The sequence below is a fragment of the Eleginops maclovinus genome, chromosome 18, assembly GCF_036324505.1.
Source record: "Eleginops maclovinus isolate JMC-PN-2008 ecotype Puerto Natales chromosome 18, JC_Emac_rtc_rv5, whole genome shotgun sequence".
NCBI classification, from domain to species: Eukaryota; Metazoa; Chordata; class Actinopteri; order Perciformes; family Eleginopidae; genus Eleginops; species Eleginops maclovinus.
In genome coordinates, this window is record NC_086366.1 from 20899779 (window position 1) to 20918084 (window position 18306).

At 39.1% G+C, this 18306-nt stretch overlaps 1 protein-coding gene across 3 annotated transcripts in view; it reads right to left on the reverse strand.

Moving 5' to 3' along the window:
* Positions 1 to 742: 742 nt before the first annotated feature.
* Positions 743 to 18306, reverse strand: part of si:ch211-137a8.2 (uncharacterized protein LOC777613 homolog) — a 37134-nt gene continuing 19570 nt past the window's right edge. For all 3 annotated transcript variants that reach the window (XM_063906168.1, XM_063906170.1, XM_063906169.1), the window contains 4 exons: positions 12332 to 12565; positions 7336 to 7488; positions 6448 to 6503; positions 743 to 4056 (listed from right to left, as the gene is read on the reverse strand). In XM_063906168.1, the coding sequence (XP_063762238.1) occupies positions 3888 to 4056; positions 6448 to 6503; positions 7336 to 7488; positions 12332 to 12565 (612 nt within the window). In that variant the 3' untranslated portion in view covers positions 743 to 3887. The remainder of the gene's footprint in view (positions 4057 to 6447; positions 6504 to 7335; positions 7489 to 12331; positions 12566 to 18306) is intronic.

Consider the following 18306-nt stretch of genomic DNA (forward strand, 5'->3'; position numbering starts at 1 on the left):
CGAGTTCAAAAAGGTGCCATTAATACAGGTAACGAGTGGAGGACAGAGGAGCCTCTTAAAGAAGAAGTTACAGGTCTGTGAGAGCCAGAAATCTTGCTTGTTTGTAGGTGACCAAATACTTATTTTACCAAGGAATTTACCAATTAATTCATTAAAAATCCTACAATGTGATTTCCTGGATTTTTTTTTCTCATTCTGTCTCTCATAGTTAAAGTGTACCTATGATAAAAATTACAGGCCTCTCTCATCTTTTTAAATGGGAGAACTTGCACAATTGGTGGCTGACTAAATACTTTTTTGCCCCACTGTACATATAAAACCGTTGAACTCGAGATGAGGGAACTCGAAGTGATAAAATGCTGACTAATTTCCGCATTTTAGGATGGGTTCCTGCACCACTCTGTAGGGTCAGACGCTATCACCAGACAGACAAGACCAAAGATTTGCATAAACCATTTTAAATGTTTAGTGCCAAAAAATGTTGATCGAGTTTTGATTTCTAAATTAACTGTGCATGGCAACTCCAGCTGGAAAGAGTTAAATCAAACATTAACTGTTGGTCTATAGTGAACCCCACTTCTGCAAGGAAAAGAAGCAAGTAAAAGGTATGCCTGACAGAAATAAATATCACTCTGAAATGCATCCTACTGAAAGTCCGCAAATGAAAAACACTTTTTTGCCTGTGGAAAACTTCAAGTCAAGTCACAAAGAACTGACTAAAATGATCATGATAGTACAAATGTTTCGTACAATTAATTTATTTGTTATCTTCAAAACACAGAAACAGGAGCATAAAGTGAAAAAACACATACTAAAGTGAAATGTTTTAGATGGCAGTTGACTTATAATATTCCCTTTTCAATGATTTTGGCTAACCTCTTAAAGGCTTGAAACATACGTCCTCATAATCATCAAGTAGTGTGATGATTGCGAGTTGACAACAATTCAATCCTCTGGAAATTAACATTTGTTTTAGGGGAACATGGACTAGAATCTTACCCCTGAGAAAGCTAGGCATTTGGGTTTTGAAAAAAAGCTCTTACAAACTACTGAACAAAGACTAGTCAATCACAGAAAGCTTTACCTTTGTATGCTGGAAAAGCATTGTTGACACTGATAGCGGATGGTGAGTATAAAAAGTATAAATCACTCAAAATCTCACAGCAATCTTCAGCAAGAAAGAATAAAAAACACAACATTACACACTTCCATGTGATACCATGCTTTTTTTATGTTTTAGCCCATTTTATAATTATCAGAGATACTTAGCATTCAATATGACGTTTCACAAGAGTCGGGTGAAACATCAGAAAACAGTCAATGTAGAAAAATCAATAATGCTTCTGTGCTTCTTCTTCCTTTTGGTCAAACTGAAATACTTTTTGTTGTTTGAAATATATCACCAAACACCAAGAACACCACTTTCACTACAAGGAATGACAACAGGATTCTGGCTGTGCTGGATTCTTTTCTCTGCAGAAAGTTTCAAATCTATTCAAATTAAAGAAATAACTTAAACAAAAAGCTGAAAAAAGAAAAAACCACATGCACATACATGCTTTTGATTGTACGGAAAAAGCCTAGTAGTAACGTTCATGTGTGTGATTTGTAACAAATTGGATAAAATAAAAAATAATCAGACTTGGTATTTTTACCATACATTTTGATACATTTCCCTTTTTTACAAAACAACTTTATAAATACAAGTGCTATTAGGACGTTACAAAGCAGTTAGTGGTTCATATTAGGTACAAAAAAACTTCAAAATGTGACATGAATGGAAGTCATACAAACATCCAATAGCATAATGCTCGTTAGCTGCGTTAACATTAGCTTTAGCTACATTAGCACAGATAGCAGTTTAGTGCGGTTTTCGGACACTTTCAGGGAATCATTTATAGCCATTAGTAGAAATAAGAAAATAAATAAACAGATACACAAGACAGATGGCTGTTGATGTTATGACCCCATCACATTTATACTGTGTTATTTTTAGGGCATTTTGCGAAACAGAGAAATGTTTGGATTATTAATCCTCAAATACATTCAACTTTATGTTCCTCCAAATAGTGTATGTTTATGCCACATTTCCACTGCATGGAGCACTGACAGCTCTACTCCACTTTCATTATGGTTTTCCATAAGCTGAAGTTGTTGATTGTACCACAGACTTTTATTCATACTACCTTGGTTTAGGATCTAATAGAGCTTGAAGGCGGGGTCAGAACACTGCAGGCAACTAACTGGTCAGAGAGAATCATCACTTGGGCGAACTTGGACGTCCTGCACAAATCTGCAATCTCATTAACTTCTTCTGTTTGGTTGGTGATCAAATCATTCATTCAGTGTTGTGCACCGTGACATCATCAGCTGAGCTCTATCAGCTTTATAAAGAGAGTACTTTCTGCAGTAGAAAACGAAATAAAGAAAAATGACCTGGTACAAAAAGTCCAGTTGAGCTGAACCATACAGTGGAGAGACAGTAAAGCTTAGCATGCTTTGGGAACAGGGTTCCATGTCTGATATGATAGGCCATCAACGTTTTCTTTTTTGATTTTTCAAGCCTATTTACTTAAAAATGTGAAATAAACCTAACATATCAGATCTACAACAAAGCACGAGGGTGGTCATTAAACCAACTGGTGCTACAACAAACGTAGCATCGGTCTGGTTGCAAAGGCAGTTAGAAATGCTTTCATTGACCAAAAGTCAACATCATCATACATATCAAAACTTTCCGATTGCTTACATACATTCTATTGTTACATATATACATATATTTATTTTTCATCAAGGCATTGATTTGAACATACCTTCTCATTTGGCTAAACCAGACATGTTTTCATGTATTAGTGCCTAGTACAGGACGTTGATGTATTTTAAGTCTAAGATAATATAGAACTTTTAATTCGTCCAAGAGCGTTAAGGATTTCATGAGAACTAAATTCAAATGAAAGCTGGAATTGACAAAATGCTGAGTAAGACATGATTTGGTTTCGTTCCCTGGTAGAATTAGAAATGACAACTTTGTTTGCAGCATACCATCGACCGTATCAAAACATCCTTATCTTCAGCTGCCCAACAATCATCAACATTTCTTATATATTTACAACATGTTAATCTCATGTGGTCTTTCCTTGTGCTCAAACAGTTAAGGTTTGGAGAAGTTTGCATCCAAAAGTTGGTCAAAAAAGTTAAAACACTGTTGCATCAAAACTAGTAAGAATTGGCCAATGTGTAGCACAAAATATAAAGCCCATTTTCCAGTTTAAGGCCAAGGATGAACTACCATCTTACATCTGAAAGAATAAGGCAACAAGATGTTTTTCACAAGGCATTTTTCTTGAGGTTAATGCCTTTTTTAAAGATACTGCCCCTTTCATTTATAGACCGTGTAAGAATTTGCAAACATGAACTAGTGGATTAGTCTCACATTTTCAGGCAATACATATTTTTATGTTTTATGAAAGAAATCCCTTTAAAAAGGTAGAATAAAGACAGGAGTTTCCTTTTTTCAGTGACTTTCAAGTATGTCAACCCCTAAAGCATGACGGCACTAACAACAACAGCCTACAGCAGCCAGAACCACAAAGAAGTTCATTATGTAGTATGCTAAATGAATAATAAAGGACGTTAACAGAAAGAAAGGTCAGAAAAAGAAACCACAACTGCTGTTGCTCAAAGATTGTTGAGGCACGTTTACCCTTGCTGCTGCCCTTGATTCAAGATGTTATTATCCTGATTTCTCATTCCCTGCAGATTCCTGTCAGATCTTTGATGTTTGAGTCATGTGGTGGGTTAATTGAAACGAGCTTTAGTTGCAATCCTTCATTCCGTCTAGCCTGAGGAAAGTCCAAACTCTGACCATCAGACGCTCTGGGTGGTCTTCAGGTAGGTGGGGGCCCATTGACGTACCTGAGGGCCAAGTGGAAGCTACTAGGCGGCTCCAGGAAGAACCAGATTAGACAGGCCAGGAGAGCCAGAGCTGTAGCCAGAAGGAGGCAGAGGATGGCTGGGTAGAGCCGGGAGGAGGGAGTCCTGCTGCTGGTGATCATGCTGTGGAGGAGGAAGAGGTGGTTATTGTTGGGAAGTTACCCTATTAAGACTTTCGCACAGTTTGTTCTTTTCATATGCCTTTCTTAATCTGTCTTAATTAGATGGATTTACAAATATTTCCCTTTATTAAACAAAACTGAATTCATTACAGTCACAATTGGGGCTAATGGGCAAAAAGAGGTGGAAGAATTACTCAGATGTTGTACTCGAGTGAAAGTAGAACTACCAGAGTGTAGGAATACTCTGTTACAGTAAAAGTCCTGCATTCAAAATGTTACTCAAGCAAAAGTACAAAAGTATTAGTATCAAAATATACTTAAAGAACCAAAAGTAAAACTTATCATTGTGCAAATTGGCCCATTTCAGAATAATATATTATATGTTTTGATTATAATTATTGATTCATTACAGTGTTACCAAAGCTGGTAAAGGTGGAGCTAGTTTTAATGACTTTGTATACTGCAGGGTAGCTTGTGAATTTACTCCAGGTGAACTAAAGTGTTATTTAAGTGTTGTTTATTTTTCATATCATTAATCCAAATGTAATTAAAGATATTGAATACATATTGAATAAATGTACTCTTTTTTTACTCCAAAAAGTGTACATTTTGGAGTAAAAGTACACTTTTCTACCTCTGAACTGTAGGGTAAAAGTACAAAGACACACCAAATTAAAATACTTAAGTTAAGTCCCTTATAATTGTACTTCAATACATTTCTTGAGTAAACCTACTTGCTGCCTGGATTCAATTCTGTCAAATCTTTTGTACTATTTGCTTTACAGTCACAAACTAGCAGCCCTGATTCCAACCTGTTCTGAAATCACCTGCCACAATCTTTTAATCCTATATTATTTACTTTGTTTGTGCAAGGAGGTTAAAAGGGAATCAGTTTATCAGATGCCATTTCGGATGTGAACGTCTGCCTTTTTTGGGGCTCTGAGTGATTAAAGGCATAGATGGATGCATTGAAATTCATAAAATGTAAGCACCTGCTCCGAAAACTTTAATTACGGACAACAGTTTTGGAGTCAATGTGTGAAAACTTGACATTAACACACAACATGATGTCGTATTTATTTCTATACGTGCAACAATTTCGGACAAAAAGTGATGACTTGTTGAGTCAAAGGCCTTACTTCTGTCCAATACTGGATCTATACCATTTATGTTCAGTTGGATCTGAAGATAAAGGAGCAACACTATAACCTTGTCAGTTATTTTTTGTTATGGAAACAATGATCCCTCGAGTTGGCATTGACAAATATACAGTATACAGTAAAATTAGCACTTGAAGCACTAATCCCCAAAAATGTAGGGTATGATAAGTGTTCTAGGAGCTAGCATCCTTCCTATATTTTCTGTTCAGTGACTATTTTTGCCACAAACGCCTTCCTAGCAGCATAGAGAAAGCTTTAAGGTCTTTCATAATGGAAAATAAATTGTAATGCAATATTTTATGGGTCTGCATTTATGATAATTCCTAGTTTGCTGAAAAGAATAATGTAAACTGGTTACAGGATAAATTTAGGACTAAGATCTGAGACAGTTTGAGTTTATATGCGCTGTTAGGGGGAATTTCCTTGAAAAGGACTCCACCATTCAAACAAGACTTGCAGAAGAGATAATTAAAGAGCTGACTCAATTAATTAAATATGGAAAACATGAATAATTAAAGATATTTTGGGAACTTATCCTTCGCATCTTGGCTTTAGGGGGATGGATTTTGAAGGGTCGCTGTACACATTTATTATTGATTTATTTTATGTTTATTTGTGTGACCTCAATTAAAAAAAAAAACAGTTAATAAAATACTTTGAATTCATTTATATTCATTCTAAAACAGTGGGTTGCAGAATACTTTTTGCTGGTCAAAGAAAAACAACTACATTTTAATACAAATATTCAGAATACCGTTGATTTTATAATATAGTTTTGTAGTTTTAAAAATGTTGGCGGGATGAATGTTGAAAGGAGGCTAAACACATTTATTAGTATTTTACATAATTAACGTTGTTTTGAGAGACTGCAATTTTGAGCAAATTCCTTGCAAAATAAAGATTTTTAATTCTATTTATAGTAGTGATAATAAATGGGTTCCAGAGTATGTTGATGAAGGTCAACAACAACAAACTCCTAATTTTAATACAAATATTCTAAATATTATTTTTATAAATACACTCATTTGGATTCAATAGGGGCATGCAACAGGGTACAGAAGTCCACTAATTGTACATTATTCATGATAATTGCCTGTTCTGACCTCAAGTGCATTTCTCTAAAAGTGTTCTCTTCATGAACATAAATCACACTGTTTGCTGGATTCTGTGGTTTCACAAATATTCATGCTTACTGCCTTTATCGCTCCATCTGCTTATAACTCTTCTCTCACCTTTGTTCAGAGTGAAGACGCTCCACTCCTTCACAACAGGGCTGCTCTTCTCCAGCCTGAAGAACAGTGAGCCTCTGTTAGTGCACTGCGCTTTCAGGCAACAATTCTTACTTTCACGTGAAAACTTTTGAAGAATACATCAGCTCAGAGTTTTAGGTGATGTTTGTATTATTTTCCTTCAATGAATCAATACCACATTCATTTTTGACACTTTAATTAATGTGAACTGATGAAATCCTTTGGCAGTTTCAACACTCAATATAATGTAGGTCAGGACAAGAGGTCTCTAACAAAGCTGCAACCAAAAACATGTGGTTACTTTCTAAGATGCTTTGATCTAAAATTCATCATAAACATACTCTACTGATAATGCATTATAATTGGCACATAGCACTGTACAATTATTTACGTTTTTTTAAAATGATAATAGTGAAAAATAAACGTCACGGGAACTTGGTTAGTTTGCGTACTGAATTTCTGTTTAACTATTGTTTACATGTTTGTCCAAGTGGTTTTCAAATGTGTTGGAGCAGAGGGCACTCTTTACAGATTCCAAAATTGATCTCTTGGTCTTTTAACTGCAGGTACAAATAAATAACCTGAACCTGAACAACGACAACAGTCACACATCACCCACTTGTTTTTATTTTCAGCTTTGGTTCCTGAATTTTTTATTTTTTAATTAAAGCACCTAATGATCACTTGGATTGATTTCGAGATCATGCTTTTACATTACTATTGTATTACAACTATGGGATTTAAGAAAACATCGGTCCTTGCTAAAAACGATTAGGTAACAAGTATAACATATTATGATACTTGACTTTATTAAACAATGAACAATGTTTTATAATGTGTTACAATTATTGACTGACTTCATGAACTCACCTGAAGATCAGTGAGATATTGGTGCTTCATCCAATCAGGCGAGGCCTTTAGGTCATGTGTTGGGGAAAGGGAGGGGTCAGGAGATGGATGTTGTGTGTTGAGAGGAGGACGCAGCTGGTTGGGTGCATTGATGTGTCTCCCATCCATGTTACACTGAAACACAGACCAGTTACATAGTTAGATAGGGTTTGTTAATATATGAAGATCAAAAACTCAAATTTCAACTTTAAATGGTCTCTAAATCCTGGAGGGTTTACCAGAAGCACATCAGTGGGGAGAACAAGTATTTGATACACTGCCGATTTTGCAGGTTTTCCCACTTACAAAGCATGTAGAGGTCTGTCATTTTTATCATAGGTACTCTTCAACTGTGAGAGACGGAATCTAAAACAAAAATCCAGAAAATCACATTGTACGATTTTTAAGTAATTAGTTTGCATTTTAGTGCATGACATAAGTATTTGATACATCAGAAAAACAGAACTTCATATTTGGTACAGAAACCTTTGTTTGCCATTACAGAGAGCAGACATTTTCTGTAGTTCTTGACCAGGTTTGCACACACTGCAGCAGGGATTTTGGCCCACTCCTCCATACAGATCTTCTCCAGATCCTTCAGGTTTCGGGGCTGTCGCTGGTCAATACGGACTTTCAACTCCCTCCAAAGATTTTCTATTGTGTTCAGGTCTGGAGACTGGCTAGGCCACTCCAGGACCATGAGATGCTTCTTACGGAACCACTCCTTAGTTGCCCTGGCTGTGTGTTTCGGGTCATTGTCATGCTGGAAGACCCAGCCACGAGCCATCTTCAATGCTCTTACTGAGGGAAGGAGGTTGTTGGCCAAGATCTCGCGATACATGGCCCCATCCATCCTCCCCTCAATACGCTGCAGTCGTCCTGTCCCCTTTGCAGAAAAGCATCCCCAAAGAATGATGTTTCCACCTCCATGCTTCACCGTTGGGATGGTGTTCTTGGGGTTGTACTCATCCTTCTTCTTCCTCCAAACACGGCGAGTGGAGTTTAGACCAAAAAGCTCTATTTTGTCTCATCAGACCACATGACCCTTCCCAATCCTCCTCTGGGTCATCCAAATGGTCATTGGCAAACTACAGATGGGCCAGGACATGCGCTGGCTTGAGCAGGGGACCTTGCGTGCGCTGCAGGATTTTAATCCATGACGGCGTAGTGTGTTGCTAATGGTTTTCTTTCAGACTGTGGTCCCAGCTCTCTTCAGGTCATTGACCAGGTCCTGCTGTGTAGTTCTGGGCTGATCCCTCACCTTCCTCATGATCATTGATGCCCCACGAGGTGAGATCTTGCATGGAGCCCCAGACCGAGGGAGATTGACCGTCATCTTGAACTTCTTCCATTTTCTAATTATTGCGCCAACAGTTGTTGCCTTCTCACCGAGCTGCTTGCCTATTGTCCTGTAGCCCATCACAGCCTTGTGCAGGTCTACAATTTTATCCCTGATGTCCTTACACAGCTATCTGGTCTTGGCCATTGTGGAGAGGTTGGAGTCTGTTTGATTGAGTGTGTGGACAGGTCTCTTTTATACAGGTAACGAGTTCAAACAGGTGCAGTTAATACAGGTAATGAGTGGAGAACAGGAGGGCTTCTTAAAGAAAACACTAACAGGTCTGTGAGAGCCAGAATTCTTAGTGGTTGGTAGGTGATCAAATACTTATGTCATGCACAAAAATGCTAATTAATTTTTTAAAAATCATACAATGTGATTTTCTGGATTTTTGTTTTAGATTCCGTCTCTCACAGTTGAAGAGTATGTATGATAAAAATGACAGACTTCTACATGCTTTGTAAGTGGGAAAACCTGCAAGATCGGCAGTGTATCAAATATTTGTTCTCCCCGCTGTATATCTATGTTGTTTGCTGTTTGGTCTGCAACTTGCAGTATCAGACAAAAGTGAATTGTTTCAAACTTTACTTCAACAAATCTGAACTCATGACCATGAAGAAGAGGCAGAGTCAGAATGATACTTTAAAAAGAGATTTATCCGAACTTCTTCTGCTCACGCTGAGTTTGTACACAAGCTGGAACCCCTCTGAAATTGCAGGTTAATTTCCGCTCCAATTGGTTTTGTGCTAGCTCGATAGTTTTGTCAGTAATGAACTTCCATCAGAAAGTGTCAATGCTATTATGCTCAAACAGACATTCACCATACATCGCGTATTGCAAATTGTTGTTCACAAAATTGCTCTCATTACTCGCAACACGGACACACAAACATACTTGACCCTGAAAAACTAATCTAAAACATTTTTTTCCCCCTCTTCAATGACTGTTTATCTCCCCCTCGTGTGAGTCAGCGATAACAGAAGGAGGAAGCAGAGAGAAAAGGAGGTTAAATGATGAGGTCTGCATGGTTCTCAACAGTTTTTATATCAACAGTTAAAGTGCAGCCAGACTCAATGAATGAATCAAGACTTTATGGATTCATTCACGGCCCTAGGAGCAGTGAATGAATCACAGGAAGAAGAATATTAAAAGACAATTTCACTGGTGATGAAAGAGGGAGAGAAAAGAAGTCTGAATGGGAGAGCAAGTTGAAGCCAGAGAGAATATAATCGTGATTAATATGAACGTTGATGGAGCATTGAGGGTGGGTAGAGAGGTTACTTTAAAAATGTATGACGTTACAATAATTAGTTACCTGTAAATATATATGTTATCTGTCACCTCATCTGAGAATCACATTATACAAGTAATGTAATCAGATTACTTTCTGTTATTTTTGGATAAAGTCAATATCATGCACCATCAGGTCATCCAGCACCAATCTCCTAGCTGTTCCCCAGACAAAACTGGCCAGCATGGGAGACCGTGCTTTCTCCTCCCTCGGCCCTCGTCTGTGGAATCAGCTACCAGAAGATTTAAGGACCTCTGCATCCCTCTCAATCTTCAAGAAAAGCCTGAAGACCCACCTGTTCCTCACCGCATTTCCCTGACTGTGCTTCATTTTATATTTAACCTTTTACGTTCTTAACCTTTTTCTTTTATCTTTTTGACACTTAAAAAAAAAAAGTATTTGATTAAATATGATACTTAGGTAGCTTTTATTTCATTTTAGTTTCTTTCTTTCTCCCCATAGCATTGAGAAGCATCTTGAGAAAACGTTGTTTTTAATGTGTGCTATACAAATACAATATATTATTATTATTATTATTAATATCGAATGCAATGCAAATAAAAACAACAGAAAAGAAATATCAATAACATGTGTTTTTTGTTTCTTCTGTAAGGCAACAGAACAATGTTACCTTAGAAAGAAGAAACCAAGATATTAAGAGTCAAAAATGTGGAAAACCTGCCTTTCATTAAGCATATTCAGGCAGTAAACTAAACACCAACAATGATGTTTGTTTGTCAGATTAATATTGACTGTACTAATAGTAAGAAAAAAACCTGAACACGTACACCATTTTATTATAATACATACATACAGCTAACACACACTGTTTTATGAACATATAGGTTTACTTACTGAGTTAAAAAAACAACAAATGAACCAGAGAAAGTTAAAACCATGAAGCAGATTCAGGCAGTCTGCGTATAGGGTCACACTTAATGTATTAGCCTGTAGAACAGTACAGTTTACAAAAAAGAAATCCTGCTAGTCATCTTCCATTTTTAGAAATGTCACAGTAAGGGAATACAGCTAATTTTTCTGGTATTCCGATTACGTAATGTGGTTACATGCAATCTGTGTGTGTGTGTGTGTGTGTGTGTGTGTGTGTGTGTGTGTGTGTGTGTGTGTGTGTGTGTGTGTGTGTACAAATAGAATAACAGTTTTTTCTGCTCATGATTATTCCCTTCTCTCCTTTTTGACAAACTGATGGACAGATTCACAAAGACTGGTTAACAGCCGCTGATAAAACCATGAACTGTGCAGTGTGAGGATGTCTCAAGAGTCAGGTCAGGAGTTTTTGAACACACAGATGATGTGCATGTGATGCCATGTGTGGAATATTTATTCTGGACTACACGGGGAAAAAAGTTCAGCAAAAAAAAATTCAGCGGCGGGTTAATCCACATTTGGCGCTCTAGTGAGTATTTGGTTCATCATGACAGTGTATGTGGGAGTAAAAATAAACTGCAGTGTGTGCATGGTGATGAAAGAACATGTCAGCCAATACTGATGAATACAGGCTTACCAATGTGTATTTACTCATATTTAAAACTCTATGGCAGAAAGACTACATTCTTCCTACCACTAAATACTTGTTATTAAGATGCAATCATTGTTGGTTTAGTCTTTTTCTAGCATCTGTCAACAAAAAAAAACAAGATTCCCTTAGAAACACATTCAAATATCAACTTACTGCAGACAAATTACCTGTTATTCAGTTATAATAGATTCATTATTATTATGTTGCAGAACATAAAAGGTGTAAGATGATGGTCACACTCAAATCTTTCTTAATATTAATAATTATTATTAATTTATCCCCAAAAAACAAAGCCCAGAATTGTACAGTATTTTGTGTCTCTACTGTGACATGTTTACATGCTTTAATATTCAAAAAGCTCTTTATTTTTCTCATACTGCCTGTGCTACAACACCTCCTTTCCCCCTTCGTCTGAAACCAGAGCCCAGTCTGCTCTGATTGGTTAGCTGGCTGGTTCTGTTGCGATTGGTCAATCGCTTAGAGCTGTCCGGCCCCTTGGCCTATCACGTAGAATGTGTTGGAGTGCTAACCACTCGAAGCCCAAGTGTTACAAAGTGATGTCACTATGTCAGGGGAGTAAAATAAGGAGTCCAATGGGGGCGTTTCAGGCAGGGGTGGAGTGTGTGGAAGAGAAACTGTCTTTGGAGGGAACATTGGGATTTTAGCCTTTGCTGAACACTTACATGCACAACAAACCTATAGAATACACAATAGGAAAGGTAAAACCCCAAAAAGCACTATAGGTACTTTTTAAGATTGATAATTGACAATAAGTTGTATCTATTTGACTGAAATAAACTTCACCTACCTCCACATCAGTCGGTACTGCTTTTGAGCAGGGAGTGCTCCTATCCGAGGGGGCGGGGCTATGTCCTCCCAGCCACGCTCTCACGCGTCCATGGTCAAAGCTAATTGGTCCAACGTCCTCTCCGTCAGGAGTCGAGGTCGTCCACTGGTCTCCATTCAGCCGAGTCCCACCCCCTTGCTTTACTATTGGTGAGAAGACACTTGTGCGGTCGTGTTGAAGCCATCCCTCCATTCTCTGCACAAAACACACACAATACACAATAATCATTTTGCCCTGTTCAGCTCTTGATCACCTCCAACGTTTACATGCCACTGCATTATATTGGGCAGTGTATTTTTTTATGCTTATCATTAAAAAATAAAGTATCAACTTTTTAAAAGCTTTCTTATTTTCCATGGATTTGCTTAATTTTAGTACGCTAAAAAAGTAAACCACACAATTCATTTTGTTTTCTTTTTTATCCGTCCTCACAAAAACAGGCTGCATCGAATGGTTCCCTTTTTCAATTTTTTAAAACTTTGTCGTAGTTACGGCTCAATTTTTGACGTTCAAATAATCAGTAAACAGCTGTATGTAGTGGCGCAAGCTAGAAGGGGAGGTAACCATAGAAACAATACTAGGAGAGAAAGAGAAAATTGAATCTGATTGAAGTCCCACGTTTCGAGCATGACCACTACTCTCAAGTTAACTCTGGCAAACAGTGGTGGATGCGCCACTTGGAGTGATTTTGTGCACATAAGAAATAAACAAACAACAAGCAAACAAATCATAGTAGGAAAGCAGCATGTGGCGATTCGCCCAAGGACAAACACAATTCTAACTGGTGATCTGATATCAACAGAGCTGATATCTTACATTGCCTGGTGGTGGTGTTATAGCCTGCAGGCATGTCTTTGGGTTGCCTTTATATTTTTTCTGCAGAGTACTAACAGAAAAGGTCACATGGCTGCAGATGATGAAGGACAAACACGTGAAATTCGCTGGACAGACAGAGCGGAGTCCAGGGGCGTAACCACCATAGACATTGAGGGGGACACGTCCCCCCCAATGTTGGGAAAGTACCAATCTGTCCCCTCCAATATTTTGTCTAGTATGTGACATAAAAGTCCTCCTTTTTTCCTAGATCAGTTTCAATGAGGGAAACACAAGAGAACGAATCAACCAAACAATCAAGGAAAAAAAAAACATTGCTACCCCCCTTGCCCCGTTGTGAACTTGGCTTAGCCCAGAATGTCAAGTTGCGGTCGCGGATTCTTAGCTTCGGAGAGCTAGACTTCGGTGACATAATGGATGACGGCCCCCCCTCCCAAGAAACGAGACATTCGTTCATTCTTTACAGTCAGGAATGTAAGTGCAGGGTCCCTCTTTAAAAACTAAGCAAAATGGATGAATGAATGGAAACCCTTCATAAAAGCATTAAGGCTTATTCTGCTCTTTAGGCACTAGACAGGTTTTAGCAATGTGGCAGGGCGCATCGTTAGAGCTAGGCTACTGCACAGTTGCAGAGAACTTATAAGAAAACACTGGTTGATTAGCCTACCTTCCAGGATAACTTCACCAGCCCAAAAATTCTAAATGAAATCATAAAAATAATCGGCAACAAAATAGTATATGACATCGTTAAGGAGATCCTGTCATTGCCCCTAATCCAGTACTCTCTCATCATTGATGGGACACAGGATGCAGCTGGAGTCGAGCAAGAGTCGTTCTGTCTGCGCTTCATTGACAAAAACTTGCAACCCAGAGAGGAATTTATCGGTCTCTACCAGGTTACATCCACTACTGGAGAGAACATCGCAAGTGCAGCCAAAGATGTCCTGCTTCGCCTGAATCTACCTCTTTCCCAGCTACGAGGTCAAGCATACGATGGGTCGGCCAATATGTCGGGACGAATGCAGGGTGTGCAAGCACATCTGAAGAAGGAGCAACCTCTGGCTGTTTATGTTCACTGTGGGCCACATTGTATCAATGTTATTACCCAAGCTGCCTGTGCATCCTCCACTATCATAAGAGATGCTATTCATTTGGTGCATGAATTGGGCGTGTTGTTCCACCAGTCTATGAAGTTCAGGGCCATCTTTGCAACTATAGCGAAGTCGGATCATACAGCTCCTTACACATCGCTGAAGCCTCTTTGCCCCACCAGGTGGACGGTGCGAACGCCAGCCATTCGCTCTGTTCTCAATCAGTACCACTCCGTGCTTGCTGCAACAGAGGAAATGGCTCAGTCTTCCATGATGGATGTGGCTGCAAAAGCAAGTGGCCTTCATGAGAAGTTTTTGAGGGGCAATACACTTCTTGGCCTTCTTCTTGCAGAAGATGTGATGTCGATGTTGGAGGAGCTGAACATTTCTCTGCAGCAGAGAAGACAGACGACATCAGGGATGCTGGCTACCGTGGAGCATGTGAAGAGAGGGATCCAGGAGAAAAGATCAGAAGGGCATTTTGGCCAGCTGTACATGAGAGCATCTCAGGTTGTAACATCTGTAAGCCTGCAGCCCATCAAAATGCCTCACGTGAGAATGCCCCCAAAACGCTTCACTGGTCCAGCCATGCAGCATCAGCATCATAGGTTTCAAGGTTTCAAGGTTTTATTTGTCATATGCACAGCAGATACAGCGTATATGTTGGCAATGAAAATCTTATGTCCCATGCTCCTCCAACAACTCCACATACATGGTGCAAATATGGCTCAAGACTACTACAGAGTGCAGTACTTTGGCACTTTAGACACTGTCGTTACACAGTGCTCAGAGCGTTTTAGCCAAGAGGGGCTTCAGAGGCTACAGAAGTTAGAAAACATTGTCATAACTGGGAAGATGGATACACTCATCAATGAATACCCAGAGTTGGATGCCATGTCTTTGGACATACAGTTGAAAATGTTCAAGGCCAACTACCCCAGTACAAGTCTCTCAGAGGTAGTGGAGGCCCTCTTGCGACTTGTCATGGTTGTTCCTGCCTCCTCAGCAGAGGCTGAGCGAAGTTTTAGTGCCCTTAGACGCCTGAAGACATGGCTGAGAACATCAATGACGCAAACCCGGCTAAACAATCTTGCCGTTTGCCATGTCCATCAAGACAAATTGGATGCATTGGACAGGAGACAGATCTGTCAAAGATTTGTGGAAATGAATGGGGAACGCCTCCGTACTTTTGGGGCATTTATTTAAGTCTTATTTAGATATATTTCTATGCTCTTTTTGACCTAATTATCAGAATATCACTTATCTTTGTTTAAGAAGCCAATAAGTTAACAATTGCACATTTTGTATTTGTGTTTTGCTACTTGACAGCCTACAATAAAAAACAAGCTTTGAATTGTAACTTGTTAATTGGTCATTATACTGCATTTCTTAAAACTATGTTCTATACAAGCACATCTTTATCAATAGACCTATATGAAAATTGTACAAAATTCACTTTAAATATTTTGGGAAGGGCTCACATTTGGACCAAGGGCTGAAATCTACTGTTCTATATCTATTTCATGGGGTTAGGATTTGTCTTACAGGTCACCCTAAAATGCACTATAATGCAGGAAATGGCATCTAAGAAATCAAAAATCTTCTGGGGGAGGACCCACAGACCCCCCGCAGGAAGGCTTTTCCCAATGCTCATTTGGACCCCCCCAATATCACCTACATGGTTTCGCCCTTGGCGGAGTCTGAGGGGAGACATAATGCCTCCATGTATACAAGGCTAAAATAAGATTGAAATAAGAAAGGAAATACAGTAGGGTGACAAGTGAACAAACACCTTGATGTTGTTTTCGAGATGATGCAGCTGTAATCTGATTCTAATTCAGCCTTTAGCTGAGCTCTTTTCCTGACGGGCTTTAGGGTTCATCGGCAGTGCAACAGTGTGTGGTGGTGACACAGAGAGAGCGGGGGAGACTGCAAGCTACTGTAGCAGAGGAGGATACTCAAATAATTCCATAATGTCCTTTATCATCTCCCTCTCCCCACAAATAATGGACGCCTGTCCTATTTTTCTTCTTTACTTCTGTTCTTCAGTTTTCCTATGCCTCTACTTAGTACAGCTGCAGATACAGTCCTGTTTCTCTACTCCTCTGTCTCGTCCATAAAAATCCAAAAAAGGAAAATCCACAGCTGCATCCTGGAGGTGTCATTAATAAATCCGCAGAAGAGGAGGAGGCTATCTGTTCTAGCCAGCTCATAAAGCCAACACATGGTGATGGAGGATGTTTTTAGATAGCTTGTGTATCGAAACATCAATGAGTGTCTGTCTCTCTCTCTGTGTGTGTGTGTGTGTGTGTGTGTGTGTGTGTGTGTGTGTGTGTGTGTGTGTGTGTGTGTGTGTGTGTGTGTGTGTGTGTGTGTGTGTGTGTGTGTGTGTGTGTGTGTGTGTGTGTGTGTGTGTGTGTGTGTGTGTGTGTGTGATAGAGAAAGACAGACAAAGCCTCTGGGCCATGTAGCATCTGAGTCAGAGCAGAACATCAGAAATGAGAGACTCTACACTAAAATCTGAAGAGAAACACAACAAGGTTCTGCTTAGATTCAGCTCTGATGTGAAAATGCAGCATATATATTACAAGTTAATAAATCAATTACAATGTCATTTAATAAATTAAGCCAAACAACCTTCACCAAGATAAACAATACAACTTTAATAATTTTTTTAAATAAACTACAAAAGTAGGTAAATAATTGTTAAGCAGCAAATAACTGAAAGCCTACTCATCGTATAAGACAGCTGAAATGATTGAAATGGAGCCATTCACATTCTTTTCCTGTTGAGCTTGTTAATGTTAACTGTAAAATGGAGTTATACTAAAAATAAAGTTTGTGTAGTTTACCTTGCTGTTATTTGTGGCGGACCTGTGGCAAGGATGTGATAATGGTTGTAATTATCTGCTACAGTGGCATGTAAATGGTATTCATTGATAAAGAAGTGAACTAAAACAGGATTTCTGCCTAATAAAGGGTACTAACACCATCACGGCTCGCAGTGCTGGAGTTGACCGCGGGCGCTAATGAAATTATGTCAAAAATGACCCATGTGTGCCAAGTGCATAAAAATGAAAAAAAGACATACTATAATAATCATTTCGATAAAAATAATTGATTGAGCAGTGATTTGGACCAAGAACCTTTGATTTGTAAATGTTTACTGTTGACTGCTTTTCACAAGTATAGCTCAGAATGGGGATTCAACATGACCATGGTGAGCTACAGTATGTGGGAAGGGGAAGGCTGTTGTCCTCCTGAGCACCATGCATGATGACAGAGCAGTGGATGACAACATGTGAAGAAGAAACCAGAAGTGATCCAGTACTATCACAAAATTGCCATCTCAGTGCACACATTCCTCAGGAATGACAATCAGTTGTTTGTGATCCTTGCACACAGGGCTGATGCACTTGGAACCCTAGCTGGGCAAGTATTGCATCTCTTCATATTCACTTGGCCCTCCTGTCTGTTCTCCTCCTGCAGCTGGGTGGTGGCTGCATTTGTTTTTTTGCCCACATCTTTCCATTGCCCTTGTTATGTGCTTTTAGAGGTGGGGCGTGCCCTCCATGTGCCTCTTCATATGTGGCATGACAAGCTCTTTGCCCAGCTCATTGATGACTAGCCGCCATGCATTGCACCCATGAAGCATTGAGTGTAGTAACATCCAGCACTTAGAGCCACCTCTGTGCTCTCCGTTTACATGTGTAAGTGCGAACCATCTGATCCATTGTGTCCCCACCTGATTTTGTTCATCGATGAATTGTTTAAGTACTAGATCACTTCTGGTTTCTTCCTCACACTGTTGTCATCCACCGCTCTGTCATCATGAATGGTGCTCAGGAGGACAGCAGCCTCCCTTTCTTCGGCACATAGCTCACCATGATCATGTTGCCACTGAATCCACATTCTGAGCTATACTTCTCCCTCAATTTGGAGGGTCAAGAAGGATCAAGTAATCTTCAAAGATTATGTACGGTTATCTTTCACAAGATGTGAAATACTTTC